This window comes from Condylostylus longicornis, unplaced genomic scaffold, assembly GCF_029603195.1.
Source record: "Condylostylus longicornis isolate FDR11 unplaced genomic scaffold, ASM2960319v2 ptg000241l, whole genome shotgun sequence".
NCBI lineage: Eukaryota > Metazoa > Arthropoda > Insecta > Diptera > Dolichopodidae > Condylostylus > Condylostylus longicornis.
In genome coordinates, this window is record NW_026578208.1 from 346,427 (window position 1) to 373,900 (window position 27,474).

At 22.7% G+C, this 27,474-nt stretch overlaps 2 protein-coding genes across 3 annotated transcripts in view; one reads left to right on the plus strand and one right to left on the minus strand.

The window, feature by feature from the left end:
- The first annotated feature begins 538 nt into the window (after nt 1-538).
- LOC129616577 (protein pelota) overlaps nt 539-27,474 on the plus strand; it is a 37,043-nt gene continuing 10,107 nt past the window's right edge. The window contains exons 1-5 of the mRNA XM_055532201.1: nt 539-728; nt 834-930; nt 1,021-1,167; nt 1,235-1,712; nt 1,779-1,971. Of these exons, the coding sequence (XP_055388176.1) occupies nt 691-728; nt 834-930; nt 1,021-1,167; nt 1,235-1,712; nt 1,779-1,971 (953 nt within the window). The 5' untranslated portion in view covers nt 539-690. The remainder of the gene's footprint in view (nt 729-833; nt 931-1,020; nt 1,168-1,234; nt 1,713-1,778; nt 1,972-27,474) is intronic.
- On the minus strand, nt 4,077-26,694 carry LOC129616576 (probable WRKY transcription factor protein 1). 2 transcript variants are annotated; one of them, XM_055532200.1, is made up of 3 exons: nt 26,399-26,694; nt 8,282-10,009; nt 4,077-4,744 (listed from the first exon to the last, which is right to left on the minus strand). In XM_055532200.1, exons 2-3 carry the CDS (start codon nt 9,397-9,399, stop codon nt 4,606-4,608), a joined length of 1,257 nt encoding a protein of 418 aa, XP_055388175.1. In that variant the 5' UTR covers nt 9,400-10,009; nt 26,399-26,694; the 3' UTR covers nt 4,077-4,605. The 2 variants fall into 2 exon arrangements, with proteins under 2 accessions (XP_055388175.1, XP_055388174.1); XM_055532199.1 differs by having other exon boundaries at nt 26,358-26,694.

A 27,474-nucleotide genomic window follows, 5' to 3' on the forward strand; every position in this document is an offset into this window, starting at 1 on the left:
TTAAATATGTATTTTATAAAACGGCCATACTTTTTGTTTAACAAAAAAAATTCTACTACATTTTGAAAACAAAATTCTACTACTCGAGCAAAAGAAAAGTTTTGCATCAAGCATTGTAGTGGTTATGTATGTATTGATATGTATTAAGCTATACCAATAATAAACAGAAACATGTCTTTGAAATATATTTTAAGTTTTAAACCTAAAACATTAAAGTTTCTTATGTAATTACATGTTTTAACACCTTGAAAAAAAAATTGACTGAACAAAGCTTTCATATTTACATGCACAATTCAAAGATTACGACCATTTAGAAAAATTTCATTTATTAAATTTGGAAATAGATCCCTTATTACTAAAATATTAACAATAAATACATTTCATAAAATGTTCATTGATTTATCTTTTAGAATTAAATTTTTAATTTAATTGACATATTTGCCCAGTGTACATTTTTATAAATATTTTGACAAGTACGTGTACAAATTTTGTTAATAATGAGATGGTAACACTTTTTGATGTTTGCTGGTGTGTTTATAAAAGCCCATCGCATCACTCGCTCTTCTTTTATAATTTGTTTTGAAAAATGTAAAATGCCTTTCTATTACATTAAAATTTATTCAAACAAATTAGATTGGTTCAACTGACAAAAGTTTACATGTTTTTAATATACAATTTAATCAAAGAAAAATGAAACTAGTTAGTAAAAATGTTGATAAAGGCCAAGGGTAAGTTAATCTATTCGTGCATCATATAAAATTCTATTAAACTTGAATACAAAATTTTTGGTTATGTATGTCAGACAGATTTTTTTTAAATATTAATTATTTTAGGTCAGTAGTACTGATACCTGAAGAAAATGAGGATATGTGGCATGCATATAATTTGATAGCTGTTGGTGATAAAGTTCGAAGTACCACTATACGAAAAGTAAACATAAATTATTAAATAGTGCATACGTATTAAACTAATAAAACTTAAAGGTAAACACAATGTTAAAATGATATTTGATTTTATTAGGTCCAAAATGAAAGTGCTACCGGCTCATCGACAAGCAGCCGTATAAGGACAACATTAACTATAAGCGTTGAAAACATAGATTTTGATACTCAAGCCTGTGTGCTAAGATTAAAAGGAAGGAATATTGAAGAAAATCAATATGTTAAGGTATCTATTATTTCAGAAAAATTTTACAAGAAAATAAATATTAATATTTAATTATTAAAATTTTTAGATGGGTGCTTATCACACACTTGATTTAGAACTAAACCGAAAATTTGAATTAGCCAAAGCAGAATGGGATTCTATAGCATTAGAACGAATTGAAATGGCTTGTGATGCAACTCAATCAGCAGATGTTGCTGCTGTTATTATGCAAGAAGGTTTAGCTCATGTTTGTTTAATTTTATCAAGTATGACATTGATACGTAGTAAAATTGAAGTTGGTATTCCACGTAAACGCAAAGGTAACTGTGCACAGCATGATAAAGGTTTACATAAATTTTATGAAGCTGTAATGCAAGGAATTTTAAGACATGTTAATTTTGATATTGTTAAATGTGTACTCATCGCATCGCCCGGTTTCGTTAAAGATCAATTTTTTGATTATATGATTGAGCAAGCAACAAAATTAGACAATAAAATTATATTAGAAAATAAAAGTAAATTTTTACTGGTGCATGCTTCGTCAGGATTTAAACATTCACTGAAAGGTAGAGTACTCTTCACTTCTATCATCCAAATTTTAAAATCTATTAAAAAAAAATTGTTCTTTTTAGAAATTCTACAAGATTCATCAGTTATTGCAAAAATGTCTGATACAAAAGCTGCTGGTGAAGTTAAATCTCTTGAAAATTTTTATACAACGTTACAATGTGAGCCGGCAAAAGCTTTTTATGGTAAAAAACACGTAATGGCAGCTGCAGAGGCATCTGCAATAGAAACACTTCTAATATCTGATAATCTATTCCGGTAAGTGATAATTTTTTTTATTAATTTGCTCTATTATGATGGCTTTTTTCAATATAACTGGCCATATGGGAATTAATGAGAAAGATAATAAATAAAAATTGAATTAAATTATTCTTAAATTAAATGTTACTGATAAGATAATTGATTTGAGAATCAATTATATTTACTTTTGATTTTTATTATTATTTATTTTGATTGTATATTAGTAAGGTTACAATTTTCTATTTATAGCATTCTAATATGTATTTAAATATTTTCGTAAATATTGTGTTAGTTAGATTAAAAAAAACTATTTACCCTAACAGGAGACCATAGTACGTATTGAAAAATTATTTTTTATGATTTATATAGCCTTCATTTGTTTAAGGTATACAAATAACTTATAAGAAATTAATTTCAGGATCATTTTTTCCAAATCTTATTGAAGAATTAAAAGAAAGTTTTTATAAAATAGTTCATTGTTACGCTTTTTCTCTACAATTTTTACGTAGTCTAAGCTGAAAGCAATTGGTTTTGAGATTTAAACTATAAAAAGTTCTTGCAAATTCGTTTGCTACTGTCAATTGTTATCCATATTTAAAGTTTTTGCTTTTTTTAATCTTATTTTGTTATATCAAAATTTAAAAAAAATGGTTTTCAATTCTCAAAAAAACTAAAGCAGGTGAAAGTAGAATGGAAGAGTGGATTTGAAATGATTTAAGCTGTGATGTGTAAACGACAATTATAATAGCAAATATAATAATAAGAAACTTTTTTTTATACGGAAACTAAGTTTGCTAATGGGGTACTTCATGCTTTAAAAACTAGAAGTATGAAGTAGTTTATGAAAGGTTTTAGTGATTTCAAAATAGCTTTTTAAAACCAATATAAATTAATGATTGAAGAAATATTTTAAAATTTTATTCAAAAGAACTATATTTTTGGAGACTTTTGATTTTTCTCTAAATGCTCTTTCTGATTTGCCCTAATTATTTAGATTGTGTCCTAACATCGAAAATGTATACTTAATTCAAATTAATTCAAAGTTTTATATTGAATAACCTTTCCAATTTACCTTTTTTTACGGAGTATGAATTAATCAAATCAAAAAAATAAAATTTTTTTATGAAATTTCAATTCAAACAATGTTTTTGTATTTTGTTTTTTTATTCAAATATTATTCAAATTTTTTTTTTCCTTTTCAAAATTTACTTTTCATTTTATTTTTCCAATTAAACTTTTGTGTATCTTATTTTTAATGAAAAGCTAAAAGCTTTCATATGATATCTAATGGGTTTGTAGTTTAATGTTATAAGCATTTTCATAGCAATAAGATAGAAAAGCAAAATGATTCAAATCATAAATGTTATGGAGGGAACGGACGGGAAAGATAAAATCTTTTTAAGAAAACTATAAAAAATATTGAATTGAAAGTAAAAACGGCACACATATTTAAAAATTTGAAAGTAAAAACAAACATTTTTTATTGATAGGTCTTGAATTTTTTTATAGGCAGTTATTTTTTTGTTTTCTTGATCTTTTTGTATTTTTGCAAAATAATTTAACATAAAGAAATATGAATAGGGTAGGACACAAAATAAAGCTCAATAATTCTCTTTTTAGGCGATTTTGAGTTTGCGATTGAAATTTTAACTAAAATTTTTTTTTGGGGCAAACATTGAAAGTTTATGTGATAATTATTATCACCGACGAATCGCTTTTGCTTCATTCTAAGTTTCGAATTGAAAGGTATAAACTAGAATTCTTTTGAGATTAAATTTTATTTTATTGCATTTTGTTCCTTTTTGTAATAAGTGAATTAAAATTTTAATGATTTCTTTTCTTCAGACATGCAACTTTTCTTCGGTTTCATGCAACTTTAAGTTAATTTTAACTTGTTGTTTCGGTTTTAGGCGATTTTTTTAAAAATTACAGAACGTATTCCTACTTTTTTAAAGCAAAAAATTAAACTTTGTAATGTAAAGTTTTTTTATATACGCTTTCCTTTAGAACGAATCCACACATAAAACGAGACCTTACTGTATCACCAAATCAATATTGATTGTAAAATTAAAAATAAAAAAATTTATAGGATTGTTATGCTTTTTTTATAAAAGAAAAATTACTTAAATCTAATCTTTTATTTCTTTCAATCATCATAATATAATAATTTTGTTTTTATTCTCATTAATTATCACAAAATCATCTTCATCATTTTATAATTTTAGTGTCGTCGTACATTATAAAAAAAAAAATTTTTTTTTATTGCCAGCATCATCATCATCATTGACAATGTCATTCAGTATATATATATATATATTATATATAAGATCAATTTGAAATTTTATATTATAATTATATAATATGTACATACATAGTTATATTTGTATTACTTATATACTAGCACTTAAGTTTCAATATTTCAAACTATACTAGTGTTATACTACTTGATACTACATATATACACAATTTTGTATGTACTATTTAGTTTTGTATCCGATTACGGCAAAGATTTTGATTGAATTTTGGCTCTCTAATTTTATATTTGGTTGTTCTTTTTTTGTTGATTTGTCCTCTATCTTTCTCAAGTGATTTCTCTTATTGCTATTTTAAATTATAAATTAATTTTTTTATTTCTGGGCTTTTTTTCTTTTGCTAAAATTTTATAATTTTGGTGGCCATATCATATGTAATCCGATTATCCAATTGTTGTTGATTAATGACATTCTCTTGATCATTACTATCATTATTATTCTGTTGAATATTTTTGGTTGTAAAATTTTCATAATTTGGGCTGCAAAAAATAAAAATATTTTAAAAAATTAATAATGTAATTAAAATATTTTTTATTAGGTGTAAATTATTTGATTAATTATTGAATTAGTATTTGGTAGACTAATGTAATTGGAATAAATATTGTAAAAAAGTTAGACCAGTTATTCCAGAAATATGAAAATAATTGAAATAGCCGAATAAAGAAAATTCGAATTTACAAAATACAAAAGTGATCTGGAGAATTGAAATTGAATTGAATAAATTTTTTTTCCTATTTTGTAAGTAATGTCAAGTAATATTTTTTTTATTCAAAATTAAGGATTAAATAATATTCAAGCAATAACAAATTTATTAACTCCAATTATAATTTAAACTTGTCCTATAAAATTAATTGAATTTGCAAAAATAAACTTGATATTATTATTTGTAGGGGATTGCTATAAATTAGTTTAACAATTTTTTTAATTGTAATTAAAATAATTAAAATGAAAAGTTAATAATAGAATAAGGGGCCTTAAAAAATTTATGCTACTTTTTGGTATTTTTTTGGATTTTCAATACTTTTTTGAATTGTTATTGTAGGAACGGGATGTACGTACGTCTTTTTAAATGAGATTGGCACTAGTTGAAGATGCCAAAATATTAGAAATTTTTTAATTAAAATTTCTTGTATTAATGAAATTATTCTATTATTTTATAAAACTGTTATACAAGAAAATTGTTATAAGCAGTAAAGAATACGGCACATAAACAGTATCATTATTATTAAATTTAGAATATCCTTGGATGACATTTTCAATTTAATTACAATTTTATATTTGATTAACATTTATAAACTGACCCAATTATATTATATATTATATATAAAGTATTTAACAAGCATATGAAATGGATACAATCAGGGTCTTGAGAATAAGTAATTGCAATACTGTTATATTGTTATGAGTTGAATAAGTAGCATAACAACAGTTTTGTTATAGTGTTTTACATTCTAGATAAAATTTTTAATAACAAAACTAAAGTAAAATTTAGAATTCATTTCTCATTCTATTTGTTCGATTTTATTTCTAAATTAATTTTTTTTTTTGCTATCTACCAGTAAATTTGCATTTATTTCACATTTTCTTTCATTTTTTATCGTACGTATGTAATCAGTTTTTTTTTTTTTTTTTTTTGAATTTACTTTATACATATGTAATTTTTATATTTACTAATTCTATTATATAATTCAATAACATTCTAAATAAAATATGTAAATTATGATAAGACATGTGCTATTTAATCTAAAATTCAGTTTGTATAAGTAATGCAAAATAAGTTCTTATTTATTTTTACTATTTAAATTTGAAATTAGTTTTAATATTTTTTAATTAAATTTTATAAAAATCATATTGTGTTAGAAATCAGAACAATATTTGTGTACAATTTCATATAAAAATTAATTTTTTTTATTAATTTGGCATGAGTTGGAACATTTGCGATATTATAGTTAATATTTTTAGAATTTCTTGCTATAATTAAATGGAATTAATAATTTATATTGGGCTATAAATGATATTTAATTGAAAAATGTATATGTATATTTATATTTTTATTAATTAATAATAATATAGTGATTGGATTTTAAAGCTTTTAGATTTGTAAGTAATTGAATTAATTTTCTGAAGGCCTGTACTTTAATTTAAGCAACTAAAGTGCTTAATCAAGCTGCAATTCAATTTGATTTGATTAAAAGATAGATTTAACAACTCTACGGTTTTTGATTTTATTTTACTATACATCCAAATTGTATTGAGGCATAAATTACATTTGTGACTGAATTTATTCAAATGAAATGCTTTTTTTTTTTCAAGAAACTGAGACTAATATTTAATTAAACGAATTTTTGATTGTGTCAAAGCGGTGGGTCAATTGTTTTATTAAAATGACCATGATGTTGTAAGATTTTTTAGGTAGTGCAATGAATTTATTAAAGGTGTTGCGATATAACTTGAGTTTTAATAGCAAAATTTTCTAATACTATGTATAAAATTGTCTGCAAAATAGCAATTAATTCCAAAATCTTTAATTTTTTCTATGCAATATTTTAAATATTCTGAAAATCTACACTGTATTTGAAATTATATATATATGTTTTTTCCTTCTTCACTCCTAGGAGGAGCATAGGGCTAGTGCATGATATCATGCCCTGATTTCACAGTGTCATAGAGTTAACTAGATAGTTGACTAGCCTGCCGTAATTAAAATTATAATACCAGTTTATTATGCCGGTTTGCAAAAAAAAAATAAATTTATTTTTTTTAATTATTTCTGGAACCTTAACGACCTTGTTCACATAAATTTCAGTTTTCTTTAAAACTAATTTATCTTAAATCAAAATTTTTATTATTTTTATGGTTTTCAAATACAACTAAATTTTTTTTCTCTCTTGAATAGTTAAAAATAAATTTTCGTAGCTTGATTCTGTTAGAAACGGTAAAATAAGCTTTTTATTTTATTTTGGTTTTAATATTTTTTTTTTCACGTTTCCAGATTATTTCATGAGATAGCAGCAAATCATTGCTTTTCTGATATAAAATTTGCTTATTGAATATGATATGGTGATATGGTAATAGATAGATAGATATGCATATATTGGAACATGGATTTTAATATTTAATATTTAAAGTAAATGAATTGGTGCAAAAAAAGAAAAAAACTATTAATTCTTGTTTTGTCACTTTCAAATATCTATGTTGTTTCTGTTTTTCTTGTTTGATTTTGACAAAGTAGATTTTAAAAGTTTTTTTTTGCATTTATCAGTAAACATAATAAATTATTGTGTCTAACTGGTATCTACTAGTTCTGTATAGAATTTTTAATCTTTTGTACTCTTAAAAATTTTTCAATTTCACAGCTTTGTTTTTAAAAAATCAATTTAAAATTAATATATGCTTGTCCATTGACTTTGATATATATGATTTAATTGTTTTGATTTTTAAACTGAATTTAGAATTATTAGAATTTTTACAAAGTTTAGTTTTCTGTCAATTGTCAATTGTTCTGAAATGAACGAAGAATTTTAATATTAATCAAATTTTGAGTGATATGATCAATTGCATTTCTTACCTCGAATCTATTGTAGTTGTTCACTATAACAAACTTCTTGGAAAAGATTTTCTTATGAAAATTAATGTGAAAATACAAAAAAATTTGAATTGAACATGAACATTAAGTTTATGTCAAAATGTAACAACTGCAATTTATAACCAACTATTGTCAATTACTGTGAATGTAAATTAAGCCCGTGAATAAAATCGGTTGTGTACTAGTTCATTGAATTTTCTTAAATAACTTGAGTTAAATATCAAAAATAAAGAAATAATTTTTAATATAAAACGAAAAAAAAATTTTTTTTTTTTGAAAATTGTGAAAATATTTCAAATTTTTTATTTAAATAATTAATTGTGAATAAACTTACACTTATTAAGTCTTATAATTATGAAGCATAAAAAGAAAGTAAATGAACGATAATAAAAATAAGAGAAAAAAAAATAATATTATTTATAATGCTCACCAATTATCCAATGATTGTTGTTGATAATAATTATGATTTTCAGAATTTTCTGAAATTTTAATTCTTTTTCCATAATTTATTTTTTTAATATTATTATTTATATAATTTTTATGTTCCTTATCATTTTCAAATTCATTCATTATCAATTCATTATTATGATTTAAATTTTCATTACTCTTATAATAATTATTACTGTTACTGTTATCATAATAAATCATCGATTTACTACTACTATTATTTTTAATATTATTATTACAATTAAATTTCGATGATTTTTTATATATAATTTTATCATTTGAATTATTTTTTGTTAAAATTATTCTTGTTTTAGGTAATATTGTTGTTTTTGTTGTAGTAGTTGCTGTTGTTAATAACATTGATGATTGTGCTGATGATAATAATAACGGATCTTGTTTGTTTTTTTGTTGTTGCATTATTGTCATTGTTGTTTTTGGTATTATTTTCGATGACAGTGATGATGACGATGATGATGATGACAGTTTAGGTAACATTTCATAATTTTGATAAATTGTTGAACGTTTTGTTAATAATTTTTTTGGTTTATCATATTTTTTAAAAATATTTTGGTTATTTTTATCACAGTAATAATTATTTAATATATAAATATCACTACTATTGCTATTATTATTATGATTGTCTAATCTATTATGAGTTTTTATAGTAGTTTTTGTTACCTTTGTTGCTAATCTACTTGGTTTTGTTATTTTTTTCATTGTTGTTGTTGTTGCTGTTTTATAACAATTAGATATTTCTAATGGTATTTTTGAATTATTATTATGGGTTTTATGTTGAAATAATAATGATTGTGATGACGATGATGATGTTGGTGATATTGATGTTGTTTGTGTTGGTGGTGGTGGTATTACTGATCGAATTGATAACGGTATTAATGATTTTCTTTTAATTTTTTGCTCTATATTTAAATTTCCTGTTGAGATTTTCATTTGATAACCTGTTGTTTTACTAGTTTTTATTTTTGTTGTTGCTGTTGTTGTTGGTAAACTGTTTTTAAAAAAATTATCATTATTGTATAATGTTGGTATACCAAAATCATTATAATAAAAATCCGGAACTATGAAATTTTCGGTCAAAGACATTTTTTTTTCTTTCTTTCTACTTTGTTGTGTTGTTGTTTCTTGTTGCTTTAATTGTAATTTTAATGGTGTTTATTCAAATTTTTGAGGTTGTTGAATTTAAATTTTGTATTGGATTAGTTGTATTGCTACACCCCAGAGCGATTTTTTGTGAATTTTTAATATTATGCTTTAAATTTCTTGTTTATTTTAATAAACTGGTCATTAAATTCTTCCTATATATTAGTTTCTGTATAGTGATCTGGTTGAATTTTTAATATGATCACCAAAAACAATAAATTTATTTTAATATTTTTTAATAATTTTTTTTTTTACCGCTTGTGCTTGTAACTTGAAAAAGATCAAGGTTTTTTTAATACAAAATCAAACCGCAGGTAATTTACAGTTTAAAGTTGATGTTTCATTTGAAAAAAATGTTCACATACTGATTGATCATTGTGAATAAATATTTGAGAATAAAAGGGAATTTTTGTTCTCAAAATACGGTGAGACGGTGTTTTAATAATTTATTTATGAAGTTGCTGCTGGTGACTCAGTCACAAATTGAAAGTATTTTCTTATTCTCTTTTTTCTTTATATTTGTTAATTTTCACCTTATTATTAAAAATTTCACCTAAAATGAAAAAGAAAAAATAATAAAAATAAGAAAAAATGTTTAAATACGTCTTAATAATGTTAATTTTATGAATACATTGTAGATTTTTTGTTTTTTTTTTTTTTTATCTACATATTGTGAAGAGGTCTTTGAGTTTTTATATAAGTCATAAGTTGAAATGGAAAAAAAAATAAGCAAAAAAATTTGATGTGAACAGCACATAACCGACAATTTGCATAGCTTTATGAAAATTTCTTTGCAGCTCAAAAAGTTAGGTGATTAGTTGTTGTATTAATAGGCGAAGCTTATACATATGCATATAGGACTTCAGGAAAATTCGATCATTATTGGTAAGATAAAACTTTGAGATACTAATTTGTGCAGAGAATAATTTGTGTTAATTTGTTTGATTAATTTGTTTACGCTTCCCTTCCATGGAGAAGTGGTTTCCACCGAAAACTCGACATGCAAAATTTGGTGCAATCACAATACCTTACTTATTGTGTACAACGCAGTTGGTAAAAGAATTTTTGTATTCATAAGTTAAAAAGAATGTTCTAGATTGCTTTTAAAATGTGTTTTGAAAAATTTTTCGATCTCCATTTCTCGGTTTTTCGGATTCGGCTTCGGAAATAACATCATTTTATTATTTAAAAACCAGTTTTTTGGTGATTCCGTTGTCAATACACGTAAATTTAGTTATAGGTTATTCTGAAAACTAATTATGAATTCATTCGTTTTGTATGTTTGTACATACATATGTACATTCATATACAGTAATTTTAATTATAATAATAAATTCGAAAAAACATATGTGTTTGTGTACATACTAATAAATTAATTCAGCATGTTCATAATCTCATTTTGTATTCATACATTTGAAAAATTAATTAATGTGGGATAATTAATTCGCTGTTATATTTTATTTGTTATAAGTGATTTAATTTTTATGATAATTTTTTACCCTTAATTTTGTAATATTACAATTTTAAGTATAAAAGTTTTTCTTTGTTTTTATGTTTAATGTCATCATGCATGTTGATCGAGTATATTAATTCCAAAAGTATAATTTTAAAATCAATAAGCAAAAACTATATGCTTGTTTTTTCTAGATCTCGATTTTATTTCAAATTCTATTTCTCTGAGAATTGAATCTACGTTTCATCGTAATTCGATTGTTGTATCTTGATTAGTTCAAAAGGAAGAATAAAGGAAATAAGGAATCGATGCTTTTTTTTAAATTAATAAAGTTCTCAAATATAGTTCGCTGAAAATTGAATCGCTAAGTTCCCTAAATATGGTAAAAAAACCCTGACTACCTTAATTATATTTTGTCAATTGGAAATGCTAATTTTTACTTTTTGTTTGAGGGAGATATTTAAATGGGCAGAATTGATTGCGAATGATCTATAATTTTTGAATTATAGATCATTCACAATTTTGAATTGGTTTATTGTCAAAATTCGTTACCAGTAATATTAAATTAGCGAAGATTATACGCTCAATGTTCTCGTTAATGGTTCACTGCTAAAAAATTGACAGATGACTACGCTATAAATTTTAAATTTTCAATTTTACCTTTCTTTTTTGCAATAACAAAGAATATTATGTGACTTCACTGAAAACTGATGTGAACACTGTAATGTTGGTTATTCAAAGGTATTTTAAATACATTCTATAATAAATTTGTGCTTTTAAATTAATTATTTAAGTAATTGATTAAAAATAAATTGTTTCTAAAGTTTTAAATGATCGAATGAAATTAATAGAAATTATAATACGAGTATTAATAACTTTTTTATTGAAAATGATTGATTCCATTTAATTATTTTTTACGATATTAATTTGAATTAACTGCTTGTTTATTATTAAGTAGTCGTTTATAAATTATTTATTAATTATATTAGAATGTTCGTTTATAAATTGTCAGCTTTGTAAATTCAAAGTTGTACACAAATGTATACAATGTACATGTATAGCGCAACGTAACGCGAATTAAATTGATTGACGTGATAATTGTTAAATGTTTATCATAAGTATACGAATTCGGTAACTATAAACAAAGAACAAAATAAAATTTTAATAAAAAAAAAAACTGATTAGAATTCTTACCGCGATTTTTTTTAATTGCTTTTTTTTTAATTACTTAAAAATTCTTGAATTTTAATAGATTTTATTTAGATTTTTTATATAGTCTATATAAATGTAATAAAAGGATTATTTAGGAATAAAATATTCTGAGATCTCATTATTATTTTATTGAAGTATATGAAGATTCTATTATTGAAATAAAATTTAAAAAATAATTATAAAATTTTGCCATTTAACCTTAAAATTTTTGTATTTTTTAATGATTAAATAATTAAAATCTATTTACAAAAAAATTAATTTGGTTTTTTTTGTATATTTTTTAAATTTGCAATTAAAATTATTATGTATTTAAAGAGTTTAATGAAATATTTGAAATTTTTGGGCTTGGGCCCATGTAAATATATAGAAAGTGAGTCTGTGGTCATTTCCCTGAATGCCAAAGATAGATTAACCATTCACTTCATTTGCTTGATTTTGTAAACATCAATCATTTGCAATAAAGCGAAAAATTTAAAATTCGAGACATTGAAATGTTTCCTTCGTCACTCGTTTTGTGACAAAAAAAATCACTAATATATCAATTTTTAAAGAAATTTAATGCAAAAAATGAAATAATAATCATTTGCGTTGGCAACGTATGTATATTGGAATTTATGACGCGTATTTTATGTCGTGTTGGATATTATGAACAAACGTTAGTTGCACGCATTAGATATACTGGGAAGCTGCCATAATTTTAATGACGTGATTTTATAATTCTTGTTATACTTTTAATTTGTATTTTATAATTGTATAACAATTATAACTTATAAAAACTTGTAATTATTATTTAAATTTATTTGAAATTTTTCACTTTTATTTTACATAATTATTGTAGGCAGCATATATTTTAAGTAAAAAGTTAAAAAAATTTTCTAGAAATTTTTTTTATCAATGACTCATTTAAATGAATGAATGAATGACGTTATTATACCTGTTTATTGCAACTAAGTAGGATTATGTCGTTATTATACTAGATCGCCGAATAAGATTTTTGATTAAATTTTTTTTTGTATAACAGCTTTTATATGGAAAATCATTATTAATACTTTCATTATTAACATTGATTTCGTAATAAAGTAACTTTTTAATGACGTAATTTTAAGATTTAATATAGCAGTTATTTATCCTACTAATATGACTAATATAAAGTAATTTTAATAATATTAAAAGTTGAACAGTTTGTTTTTCTTTACTCACTTTGTTGCTCACATAAATTACAATTAAATAGGGATGGTAAAAGGAGGCAGCGGGGTTGGTTTCAAATTTAAATTTTTTATTTCAGCGTCAGTTTCTAAATTTAATTAATTACATTTTTGTAATTGCTAATTACAAAGTGACACAAGTTTATTAATCAATTGTTTTGAATATAAAGCAATGATTTGGAAAATTTTTGAAAAATTTTATAGCTTGTTAAAAAAATTTTTTAATAGTGTTATTGAAATTAGTTTTACTAGATTTCTAAAGTCAACATAAAATTTTTAAAATGATTTATAGTTTTAAATATTGTAATTAAAAATATGTAATAAAAATTTAATAGAATAATTGAATTGAATATATAATTAGGAAGTACGAATTTTTTTACGAACATTTACGAACATTTACGAACATTGAAATTAAAATTTCAAAATTGAAATATAATTGGTACTTGGATTATACTTGGAGTAATTTTTGAATTTGATTTGACTGTCGTTTTGGAATAACAATGGAAGCTCTTGTTAAAAATAAGATTAATATAATTTTTGTAAGAAAATAGCTATTTAGAAAATTTTCAATTATTATTTTCAGAAACCATTATTTTTTGAATATATTTAAAATAAATTTACAGCAAACTGCATTGCTTCCTAGACCTAAACTAAAAAAATTTCTAGTTCTAAATTAAAAAAGCAACTGAGTCAAAATCCTAACATTCCTAACAACAAAGAGTCGACAATTACTTACTCCGCTTATTTTTTACTCTTTTAAATCAACAAATTCTCTATATAATGAATTAAATACTAGATGTGTGTATATTTGTATATATGCATATAACAAAAAAATTAATGCAGAGTTGGAATTTTTGTAGTTATGAAATATACTCCAAAAAAATTTTAGTAATACCATAAGTAATCTTGCTTGCAACGGTAGTTTTTTAATTGTATATTGTGAACATAAAATTTCAAATCTCAGATTTCTAAACCATTAAAATCACTCATTTTATAATTATAATAATGCAAAACGTTTAACTCAAATTTTTCGTAGATAAAAATTTCAACTAATTTAGATTCTAGCATGTGAGTCTTTTGTAACAAATTATAAATTTTTATATAAAGTGCCTAAATTCAACAATTTCTATAAATACAATTTATACTGATATACAATGTACTTTTCGGATTCATTTACTATATACACTAGATTTTAAAAGAAGTAGATAAAACTAGATTAAACTTAATTTATACAAAAAAAACATTTTAAATGTAGATTTAAACTGAATTTATTATTTTTTGTTAAATAAAACCTATTTGCTAAACTATTTTTAATAAGATTTTCTAAACGCAGAAAAAAAAATTCAAAAATATTTCTAAAAACAGGTAATACCATTGTTAACTAATTAACAATGAAAAAGGTGTCATCGCATAACAAAACAAAATGAAAATATTCGAAAAATTAAATAAATTTAATTATGTTTGTAGTTGTTTTTCAATAATAAATTTTTAATAATATTTGTATAAGAGTGAATATGGGCATTGTTTAGCTTCTCTCAATCAATTCTAACCATTTATGCATATTTGGTTTATGTGCGGTTTATGTACTATAGTCAAAATAATTTTTAAAATTAACATAAATCTATGATTTAATTAAAAAGCATGAATTATAAAGCATTTATGCAAATTTATTTTATTTGTATTATTGCATATTTGGAATAGAATTTTTATAAAAGTTTCCGTAGCTATAATTATAATTTTTTCATAATTTTCTGCCTCCAATTTTTAAATGTTCAAAGTAAAAAATTTGCGAAAGATTAGGCAATTAGAACGGAAAAATTTAATTAATTTTTCTACTTTTGTAATTGTAATTGAATAAAACACATATATTTATTGGCAACAGTATAGTATTTATGTGCAAAATTTTTGAAATAAATGAACTCTGTTAATGGACTCTGTTTGGTGAAATATGCTTATTTCATTACTCAGCCTTATTCAAGCCTAACTACATATTTGTTATTTTTCAATTGAAATAATTTCTCTTATAAATTCCATGCTAAAGCTAAATTTTAGTTAACTTTTAAGAAGATTTTCGAAATTTTAGTAAAAATTTATGGACACTTATGATTTCTCTATATATATCGAACAGAGTTCGATTATGTGGCCGAATTTGTGCAAAAAAAAGTTTAAGAAAATAAAGTTTTAACATTTTGAAATTGGGATTTTCTATAATTAATTTCAAGAATTGCATCGAAAATACATCACCTCCTTTAATATAAAACAAAAATTTTATTATTTCTTCAATTTCTTTTAAAATGGATTTAAAACATTTTAATTTGCAATTACAAAAATTTTATTTTTATATTAAAATTTAATAACAACAAGTAAATTGTTTAATGAACGCAAAAGATCATCTAAATTAGAATATAAAATCATAGCAAAAAGAAAAAGAGTATAGAATCTCTTAAAAAAAAATTCTCAAAATTTAAAATCAATTGTGGGAAGAGAAGTTGATTTTTTAAAAATAGTTATGTAAGTGTTAATTTTTCCTATACTTAATTCAAATGAGTGTGTTTTTTTTAGAGAAGTTGATTTGTTTCTTGAGAGTGGGTTGAAGGGAATTTCCCATATCAAGTTTAATAAAGAGCAGGAGCAGAAGTGACGAAATGAGACTGCCTAGAATGAAGCCAAATTACCGCAAAGAATTTAGTTGGTAGCTGTAAAATAGCTTAAAATCGTTTATTGCAACGCAGCGGAACATTATATGCTGTTGCGCTACGGTTCTGACTTAACAACGGAAATTGTCCGCCGTTGCTTTGGTTCTGTTTATACAATCGAATTAGTTAGTTTTTTTTTCGAAAAGCAGATTTAATTTTTTAGGGAGAGTTAAGAGGAAATTCCCATATTTTTTTTTTTTTACTAAATGTAGTTCAATTTTAATTAATTTGCATGCAAACGAATTGAAAACGGAATAAGAGTAAAAATTCAACAAACAAATAAAAAATAAATAAATAAAAAATTAAATTATCTTGATTAGCTTATTTGCACATACAATACACACATATTTGCATTTTGATTTTATTTTTTAATTAAAAAATAAGCTGTATACTCTTTCAAAAAAAAAAAAAAAATTAAATTGAAAATTACGTTTATTAAGTTTTTTATTGTCTGCAAAATTACTTTAAATTTATTGCAAGTACAAGTAAATAAAAATAATTCCCCCCATATGGAAAAGCTTTTTTTTTTTTTGCTGTTGTTTAACTTTCCGCAAAAAGTATATAGAGGGCGTTAAATTGATATCAGTGTGTACTTAAGACATATAGATATGGCAGAAAAGAAATTGAAATATAACAGTATTTGTGTGTGCGCTTGGATTTTGAAAAAAACTTGACTAATTGATATTGTAATGGGCGGCTTTAATAGCTATAGTATAATCAATTTGTGCAAAGAATATTTTATAATTTTCTTTTTTATCTTTATGAATTAGTCAATATTATTTAAATTATAAATAGATCTGTTGGTAATTATTTAATTCTTAAAAATAAAAATATTTTAATTAAATTTGCATTTTCATATAGATAGCCGCATTTTATTTATTTGGTTTAGAATAAAGAGGAGCACCGAAAATCGGCTTATCTCGTTTTCTCTAATATAAATTGCTATAGTAGATAAAGATTAGTTTATGGAATTTTTAGCATAGCAATTCCGGAAATGGGTTGAGGCATTAATTCAACTATTAAAACACTATAGGCTTTTTGAAAATTAATTGTTTTTGCTAATAGTTTTGATTTCAACTAGAAATTTCATTCAAACATTTTAATTACTTTTTAACATTTTAATAATTATTTATTAGAATAAAATATTGGGAGAGGGAAGCCCAATTATTTATGCACTTTAAATTAGAATTAACCTTGTTCAAAGTTCAAAAAAATTTCAATTATTAATTTAATTTATAAATTCAATTGAAATTCTATATTAAGTTAAATTTGAGAGACTGTTAACGTATGTACGTAAGTATATGACAAGTAATTTTTTTTTTGTGGCAAATTGAAAAAATCACACTTATATGGAAATAAATAATTAAAATTCTTTTATACGCAACTGCACCGGAACAAATAGATCACGTATAACTAAAGTAATGAGTCAAGGTCGAAAAATTTCAAAAATTCTCCACGAATTGGATTCGAAACAGTAATCTATACCGCTTTCTGAGTAGATGCTCTACCAACTGAGCTATATAGAGGTCTGTAAAAATTATCGGGAAATAATTCTCCACATTTACTTTTATTTGCAGTAATCGTTATGATTACACGTATTCAATAATTGATGTAATTGATTACTTGGAACTAATTTAATTGTACGCGTTACTTAGTGATATAAAAAAATTTTACCTCTTCTATACTACAATTTTTAATCGTTTTTAATGTTGTGCTACGTTAGCTTCGTATATTCGAGCAAATATATTGTATATAGTTCATATCCGATATATAAACATAAATTTATAATTATAACCTGATAAATTTTTTTAAAAATTCTCTATATAAAATTAACACAACAACCATGTTCATTATTATCTTTAACTATATAGAGAAAATGTAAATATTTAAACAGAACTTGTTTAAAAAAGAATACCAGCAGAAAAAAACAAAATAAGTAAATAAATTAAAAAAATTTTTGAAATTTTTGTTCAACAACAACAAAAATATTGAAAAAAAAAATTTGGTTGATAAAATTAAAACACAATTTAATAAAGTCAATTAAATAAAACTGATAAAAAAAATATTAAAATGTCTGTCTATAAGAAACGAGTTGTTCTTAATAATACACGCCACTCTGTATAATATGAAATGATAAGTAATAATAGTATTTTAATATATCATGTATGTGTCATTAATTAAATAAAAAAAAAATAATTTAATTATTATTATAGGTTATTGATTTAATAACAAAAAAAAATAAAATAAAATTATTTCTACATTTTGGGATACCACTGTACTGTACACGTATACAAGTTACTGTACACACCTTGAAATCATTTAATATTAAGTGTTGCTTTTTGTTACTGCACGGCAATGAATAAGTACAAGTACCTAAGATAATGCGAATAATTTCCCGCATAATAACCACTTACACGATAATGATCAAAAATTTCTGTTCAATAAATTTTTTTTACTATCATTATGACAATTGTATAAAATAATAGAAATTATGTAATGACATCAAATTTTTTATGTCAAATTTTCGGCGAATACACATTTGTCAATGGTAGTCTATCTGTTCAAATCAGTAACTCAAGTTCAGCTGAAACAATTTTCACGAAAATTTATATCTGAGTTTGCTTTGAGAATGAGAACGTGGTTTAATCTAATCTTTGAATATGTCAGGTCTCTGGAACTGAATTTTTACTATACGGGGCCGATTTGCGACATTTTCGAGTACTTTTAAAAAAATAATCATCGAATCGAATTATAAATTAATTAAAGTCTAGCTCCTATCTTTCATAAAATTTGAAATAAAAACTTAAAAGAAATTGTCATAATTACACGCAACACCCGTTAACATTGCGATCGGTTATGTGCTGATCACATCAGATTTTTTTTTTGTTGTTTTATTGGTATTCAATAAAAATTGGTAGATTATTTTTGATTTTTAAAGGAACAAACTTAAGTAGTTAATGATAATAATAATCATAAATGATATTTTTTTTTTGAAGAGTATAACACTTATCAACATTATAATTTGATTTTAATGAATTAAAATATTTGTAATTTTTATTAATTTATTTATTTAATATTATCAATTTTCAATCAATATTTTATTTAATAATGTTCAATTTAAGCATGTGAACATAATTTAAGGTATTTTGTATTTTAATTTTAAGCTCATATATAATTATGTTTTAAGTATATTATAATTACATTTTAATGATTTTTCATTTAAAATAAATGAGTTCAAAGTTGAAATATACCCGATTATCCGTGTATACTTAATTAATATTAAAATTAGAAAATATTAATTTTTTTTTTTATTGACAATCAATTGAAATTAATTTAAAATTTTATTAAAATTTAAATGAAAATTATTAAATTTTCATTATTAATATTAATGATTGTGAGTTGCATAATGATTCACAGTAAATTTCTAAATTATTAATGCGCGTTATGAATTCACAATAAACAATTTGCATACGTGAAATAATACAATAATAATTTTGTTGCTATATATGCAAAACATACATATATTATGCTTAAAGTGACCTTACATGCATATATAAAATGGCCTCATTTTCTCTCGTTAAAAAAAAATTATTAAATATTTTACATTCCAATCGATATACAAAAGAAGAAGAAGGTTATAATTATTCGAAATTTTTTGCTGACATTACGAGTATTAATTTTATGCATAAGGTTTCGACAAAAACTGAACATTTACAGTTTTGTCTGAGCGTCATTTTTGTATATGTACACTTATAAAAATATTTTTCTGTAAAATTTAAATTTTGATTTTAAAAAATGTTTTTTTCATAATAATTTTTTATTAGCTATTGTTTAAGTACAATAATAATGTGATAATTATTGTGTGAAAGTATATATTATTACGAAAATTTTTGACATAAATAATATAATGTTAAGAGAACAGTGTTGACGTGTTTATAATGTAAAAATTTTTATAAACATAATTTATTATAAATAAACACAGCTTTACCATATAGTTAATAACAGAAATTGTTTAAAAATAAAATTTACGAATATTCGGAATAAATAATTCCTTACCCGTTTTAGATTTAAATGAACAATTGCATTATTACTGACTAAATAAGATCGAGCTATAATCAAGTAAGCGTCATTTCGAAAAATCTTACATTATTTGTGCTTGTTTTAGAAATTTAAATAATTAAGTCTTCAGATTTGAATTTATTTCAAAATTTTTGTATTTTCGTTAAAATTCTTATTCGGGATTTTATTTTACAAGAAAGAAATCCTCGAAATTTGAATTTAATCAATTAATCTAGTTGAGTAAATTATAATGTCAAATGTGACGCTGATTGATCAATAATGGCTTGAACACAATTTTCGAATTAATTCCTATCAATGTTGTATATAATTCCTTCATAATCCTGTTTATAAGATCATGAAGAAATTAATGAAAATCCGAGACTATTTTCATATTAATTACGTCATCCTTATTATATTTTGTATAGCTAAGTAGTAAGGAACATTCGCTCGTTAAATAATCCGAGACGTTTTTTCATAAATAATTACACTATTATAGGCATCTTAAATATTTTTTTAAATATTTTGTCGCCATGTAGTCAAGAAGATTTAAGATTAATAAGAGATTGATTAAGAAATTTATTATAAGATTAAAATTAAAATCTACAATTAATTCAGTCTTTTTTTTTCTTGTTCTTTTTTTGGTGACACCTTAAGTAAACTAAGCATTATATAATAAAATCATCTTTCCATTTTTAAATTTTCAATGAAAGTATTAATAACAACCAATTTTTTTTATTTTTTCTTGTTTTTAATTTTTTTTAATCAAATAATTAATTAGTGTGTGGTACTAAAATTGAAAGAATTCATTTAATCATTTCTATAATCTTTATATTAAGACTCTTGCAAAAAAAATTTAATAAAAGTTATTTTTGGAAAATTTGTTAAACTAACAGTGTTTTTTTTATTCTTGACTGAAAAACCACACTGTATTTCGAAAAAGCAATCCAAAATTAAAATATTAATTTACTAGTCACATTTCTGAAGGCATCCAACAATATAAAAATTAAATTTTAATATATAGACATGGAAGAAAAGTTTTTGGGTATTCCCATTGCTAAAAACTACTGTTATGGAATTTTATATGCGAGCATAGATATACGGTAGTCTTATTTTCCTTGAAATCAATAACAATTTAATAAATATAAAGAAATTAATGATTTTATTGTGAACTTTTTTTTTTGGTTGTTTGTTAATCTTAATATGGTTTTAAAAATTATTTATTTGATTTTAATTATGAAAATTATCCATCTATTGTCTAAAACAGTAATTTAATAATGGGCAGTTTGTGACAGTATATAATGTTGTTGTCATACAATTTGTGTACTGTATGATTTTAATGTCACAAAATTCATTTTGCGATTAAAAATGACTAAATTAATAAATAAAATTACTAAAACTAAAGTACATATATACTCGTATGTAGGTATTCAGGTAAAAAATCGAAATTTAATTAATTTTTTTAGTAAATTGCAACTCAATATGCAATGAAAGTATAAGAGACTTTAATGAATGTATAACCGTAAAAAAACAAATTTAATGTTACACTCATTTCAATAATATACTTTATTTCCATTGCATCCTCAAAATATTGTTGAGTGAACTGTTTGAGAATACACATGACACAATGTGTCATATTGCACTTGACATGAAATTACAAAGAATGAAAGACAACACAAATAACACACGCATGAATAAAATATCATGAAAGTCATCAATTTTCGCAATTATCTTCACCAATTTTGAATATATGTATGTCAAAAATTCTATAAGCACAGATAATTTAAGTAAAACAAAAATTTTAATAAAAATTTTACTTTTTGTATTAAGAACTAAGATTTAGCACACACATATGTATATATGTACATATCTTTCTTACAAATTTATACCTATATATTTGTCAAATTAGCCAATTTGTCATTTAATTTTTTTTATTTTGCGTTTTTGCGTTTTGGAATTCCCATTCACAATCAATTAAGGGAGCAAAAAGAAAAAAAAATATATAAAAAATTCCAAAGAGATACTTAATAAGTATGTTATTTTGCTTCCGCGCTTAATATTATTATATAATCTATACTTAAAAAATTATTTTTTCATATTATAAAATTCACAATATAAACGAAGTGCTTAGATAAGTACTTGCAAAATGAAACTAAAAATTTCTTATGTAACTCAATATTGAAATTCTTTCATCAATTTTAATATTACTTTATATTAATTGTGAATTATTATTAATATTTTATTTATAATTTTTATAGAAAATAAGTAAGATGTTCTTTTATTCACATGTTCCAACTATTTTTCACATGTTTGATTCATTCTTCACATTATACTAGTGTATATTTACTGCATAAATATCACATTGCATTCTAATATTACAATAATATTTTTATTGAGGTTTTCACAATACCTACATATATGTCTATATATATTGATTGATTGGTTTAATGTTTAAATGTATAAAAATAATTTTCATTGAAACTATTAAATATCAATGTTTATTGAATGCAACATTTAGTATTAAATTTTAATTATTAACTTCGAATACGAGTATAACAAATAAAATCACGCATTTTCATTAAACGAGTACATAGGAAAATTTCATTACTCATCATAGAATTTCTATATGTTCACAATATTGTTATTTTATGTTATTGCAGGTGTCAAAATGTCTATTTTGAATTGTTGAACATGATTTTTTATTTTTTTGTTTTAAATTAATTTAAAAAGGAAAATTATGTTTTCTATATTATCTTTGTATGTAGAACAAATTCAATTCTTATGAAAATTCGTTTACAAAATTTTTTATTTAAGTTTATTGATGATAATTTTGTGGTTGCAATCAATAATTGCCTGTATCGAATTTTATATTGGTTCAAAATTGGATTACAAATGCAAATTAAATTTTTTGTAGCTTAATTTGCAATATGGTCCAAATTTGACTTATTTTAGTTTAATTTACGATTAAAGCAGAAATATAAACGTGGCAATTTGACTCAATGCAAAAAAAAATTTCAAGTGTCTGTCATTCCGAAGCTACAACGGGTATAAAATTAAGTCATGAGCCCTGTCAATGAGCATTTTTTTTATATGAAAAACTTTGTTCAATGCTCATACCGTTTGTAAAAGCAAACTGAAAAAAAAATTTTTTTTTGAAAAATATTTCAAATATTTACCGAAAAAGCGATTTTTCAACTTAAGCAGTTTTTACTTGAAAACCCCACAGAATTCCTATTATTATTCAACAATAAGCTCATATATTGCCGATGAGCAGTAAATATACGTGTAATGGCAACGAATAATTTAAGATGCTAAACAAAATTTATTATTTAAGACCGCGCAAAATAAATGACACTAAGTAACCTAGTTTTCTTATTTTTATTCCATGTTAAAATATAAATTAAATTTTTTTTATTGAATCACAGTAAAGAAATAATGAGGTAATCTTAGAAATATTAATTGAAATTTTTATTACAATTTTAATTTACATAAATACAATACTATAAGTATTTTATTTAAAAATATTGTGTAAAGTCATGCATATTTCTATTATAGTATTTTGTAAGATTTGAATTCTAATTATAGATTCTAATTGAAAAATTTATATTATATGGGTATAGATATCTCAATAATCAGTCAGTTAACTGGATTTAGGCTAGGTATTTAAGAATTAAATAAAAATTAAAGAAATAAATAATTTTAATAGTTTTGATTTTAATTAAATATTTCCGTATCTACAAACTCTATTCTGTTCGGGACAATATATAATCTAATTATCAAGGGTATTTTTTAATATTGTAGTGTATATTAAGGTCTTAACACTTTATTTAAATTAAATAATACGAAGTTACAACATAATAAATAAGCTACACCATATAAAAATGGAAAATCTCATTGAAAATTCTTTACATGTTTTCAATTTTATAATAAAAAAAAAATTAGAAATACAAAATCCTTTCTTACTCCTAAAACAGTGCAAAAATTACCTTCACATTGATAATCACTACAAGGAATATGTCATACACAAATTCATATAACACTTACACATTCATGTATCATACACCTTGGTATGCAATATTTTAATTTTAAAATGCTATTAAAATGCAATAATCATCATAAAAAATTTTGTTTTTTTGTTTTTTGTATTCAATTAAGGAAAATCTAAAAATTCTAAAACAAAATTTTCACAATTTTTTTTTATTCAACAATAAAATTCTAATTAAAGAAGAAATATTTTTAATGAATTTAATAAAATTAAATATTCAGATCAGGTTTTTCAATATTATTATAATAACAATATATTATTGTGATTGTGTGTGATTAATTTGGGAATATGGCAAAAGACAGCATTCCTTATATCCATTTAAAGAGGATTTTTTCAATATATAAATTTTATTTTATTGTTGTTTTAAAAAGGTGATGTGTTAAATATCAAAAAATTTTTGTATTCTAGCTACAAAAGAATCTTAATTTTTAGAATTTATAATATTAGTATTAATGATATAATTAAAATATTAGTGAATTCAATTATTCCAAACATTATTAAATTTCAATTGATTTTTTTAAAATTTCACGAATTATTCATCTTGATATTTCATGAATTTTTGTAAAAAAATACTTGAATGGATACTGAAATTCTTTTGATTTCAAACACTTTAAATGAAATTCGTTTCGAAAATTTTTAACTAAAAATGCTGCAAATATATGCCATTCAGACAATAATGGTAGTATTATTATTAATAAATATAAATAGTAAAATTAATTTAAAATACGTTATTCTAAAAGTTATTTTTTTTTTTACAGTATAATATTACAGTGAAAATTGCTTGTATTTGATATTACAGTGAAATTGAGTTATAGTATAACAGTTATATTATTGTATAACAGTTATAATATTGTATAACAGTTATATTATTGTATAACAGTTATATTATTGTATAACAGCTATATTATTGTATAACAGTTATATTATTGTATAACAGTTATATTATTGTATAACAGTTATATTATTGTATAACAGTTATATTATTCTAAGGGGGCTATATTATTGTTTAACAATCTTGATTATTGTTAAAATTCTTAGGAATTTATTTTTTTAAATTTATATACATTTTTCGCCGCAATGTACATTTTTTACCGCAAATGCCAAATAAACATTTTATTTGTCTACTCTACATATTTGTGTTCATTAGAGCTAGAACATTTCAAATTTTGAATTACGTTTTGTTATTAAAAAGAAAAATAAATTTCTTTTAATATATGAACACAAATAATATGTATGTATATGATCATAAGTATAATTGGTCATAATTAATTTTACAATAACAAAAAATTTCCCAAAAAAAAAAGAAAAGAGAAATTGTAAGAAATTAAATTTTGTTTCTTAATTTTTTTTTGCTTTCCACTACCTCACTATTTATTCATTGCACATTCCGGACTGCAATAGTATTGTTATATGTATATTGTTATACAAATTTATATGTATAAAATATGTGCTTTTATATATGTATAAAAGTATGCAATATTTACGAGTCAATTAATATTGTCTTGCAAATGTAAAGAAAATTATCAACAAATTTGTATCTACTCTACATTCTTGTAAAATTTAAATATATGTACATTTAAATGTACATCCATATATAGTTACAGATAATAGTGTTATATACATTTTTGTACATATATACAAATTAGGTATACATAATGTATTTTTTATCTTGAATATTTATCACTTATGAATATGATTTGAAAATATGTACTTTGATAATGCCGACTGTTGTGGCTTTCATTCCAAATTAAATGAAAATTAATTAAAGTAGAAATTTTAACAGAGAAATTTCCTCTTTTCTTAGGACAATTTCTCTATATATATTAAGGGCATTTATTTACATACATATGTATATTAAAGAGTACAGACCAAGCTGTAATTTATAATACTTTTTCTTTATTTTAATAATTAAATTTTTTTTTAATATTTGCTTCTTATTTTTGTTCAAGATTGTGTAAAAACAAGCGGTCAACTTTTTATTTCGCTTTCTCTTATATAAATTAATAATAATTTGTGTATGTCAATGTATATTTATTCCCTGTTATTTCAATTAAAAGAAATTGTATAACAGACTTTGATCTTTAATTTAATAAAAACAAAAAAATAAAATTATAACAGAAACTGCTCATTTTACACCATTTTTATAGCCATATTTTTTCTCAAATAATTTCTTAATCATCTTTTTAACCAAAATTTTAAAATTTAAAATTATATTTCATAAAAAAAATTTTTACCATTAATATTAATTCCCCGAAAAAAAAAAACAAAGAAATACCCAATAATAAAATTAAGTTGCTTGTATGCGAAGTAATCCAAAAACAAATTAATCCAAAAAGGTATGGTTTGGTTACGTGTTGAGAAAACTGAAGTAGGAAAAAAAAACGCTTTCCTTAAATTTCGTGTAAATTTAAAAAATAGTGAAAGCACGCGATTTTTTTTCTATTTGTTGTTATTTTTTTTTTTTGCAACACGATCAAAAATTTAGCGCAATAGAATGATTCATAAATATATTTTGTTGCGCGAACGACAACTTTAACGCTTGAATACTCTTTAAAGACTAACTGAACTGTACGGTTACTGTGAACGGGCTGAAAACGGATTTTTTTTCCTTTTTATTTTCTACTTTTAAAATTTTCTTTAAAAAAAAAAATACATAGTAGAGAAAAAAAAAATAAACAATTGAATTTTTGTAGACTAGTTGAGAATATTTTTTAGACTAGTGTTACCAAAATTTATAAAAGAAAAAAAATATTTTCGGTCAGGCTATGACCAGTGTTCCCACTTGGTTAAAACAAAATGTATCCAATTTCGAAGAAAAAATGTATCCAAAATGTATCCCACCTCATAAAGCAGAATTTTTATACCAAGCCGTCCTATTGTTGGCTTTTTTATTTATAGTAAATTCTTTAAGAAATCACATACAACTTCTATTACATTTTAAATGTGTAAAAAGTTAAGGTCAGAAAAAACATATGCATATATGTTGTTGAACTATGTGCTAAAGACAATTTACCATTAAAACGGATAAATGTTAAAAAATATGTACAGCCAATGCATTTTCTATTACAACTAGCTTACTCCAAAATATTTCTGGTACGTTCTTGTCTAAATGTTCTAGATTTGGATACAGGAAGAGACAGCACTCATTTAATAAAGTAGATTTCTTACTTTCTTCTAGTAAACTCGGAAATCTGCTTAGAAATGCCAGCAAATAACACTTTTGAAAGATAAAGCAATTACGCGTTTTAATATTAGCAGCATTTTAACAGTTTTGTAACATTTATTTAGTGTTTAGGGAATAAATGTATCCATATTTCAGCAAAATTTTGAAATGTAGCCAATTTTGGCATT

Bases quoted from the DNA above. Each gene is read 5' to 3' on its own strand.
- LOC129616576 (XM_055532200.1), bottom strand. From the start codon at position 9,399: ATGTCTTTGACCGAAAATTTCATAGTTCCGGATTTTTATTATAATGAT. The intron at 4,745-8,281 runs GTGAGCATTATA...TATTTTTTGCAG, and splicing joins CAACAATCATTGGATAATTG to CCCAAATTATGAAAATTTTA.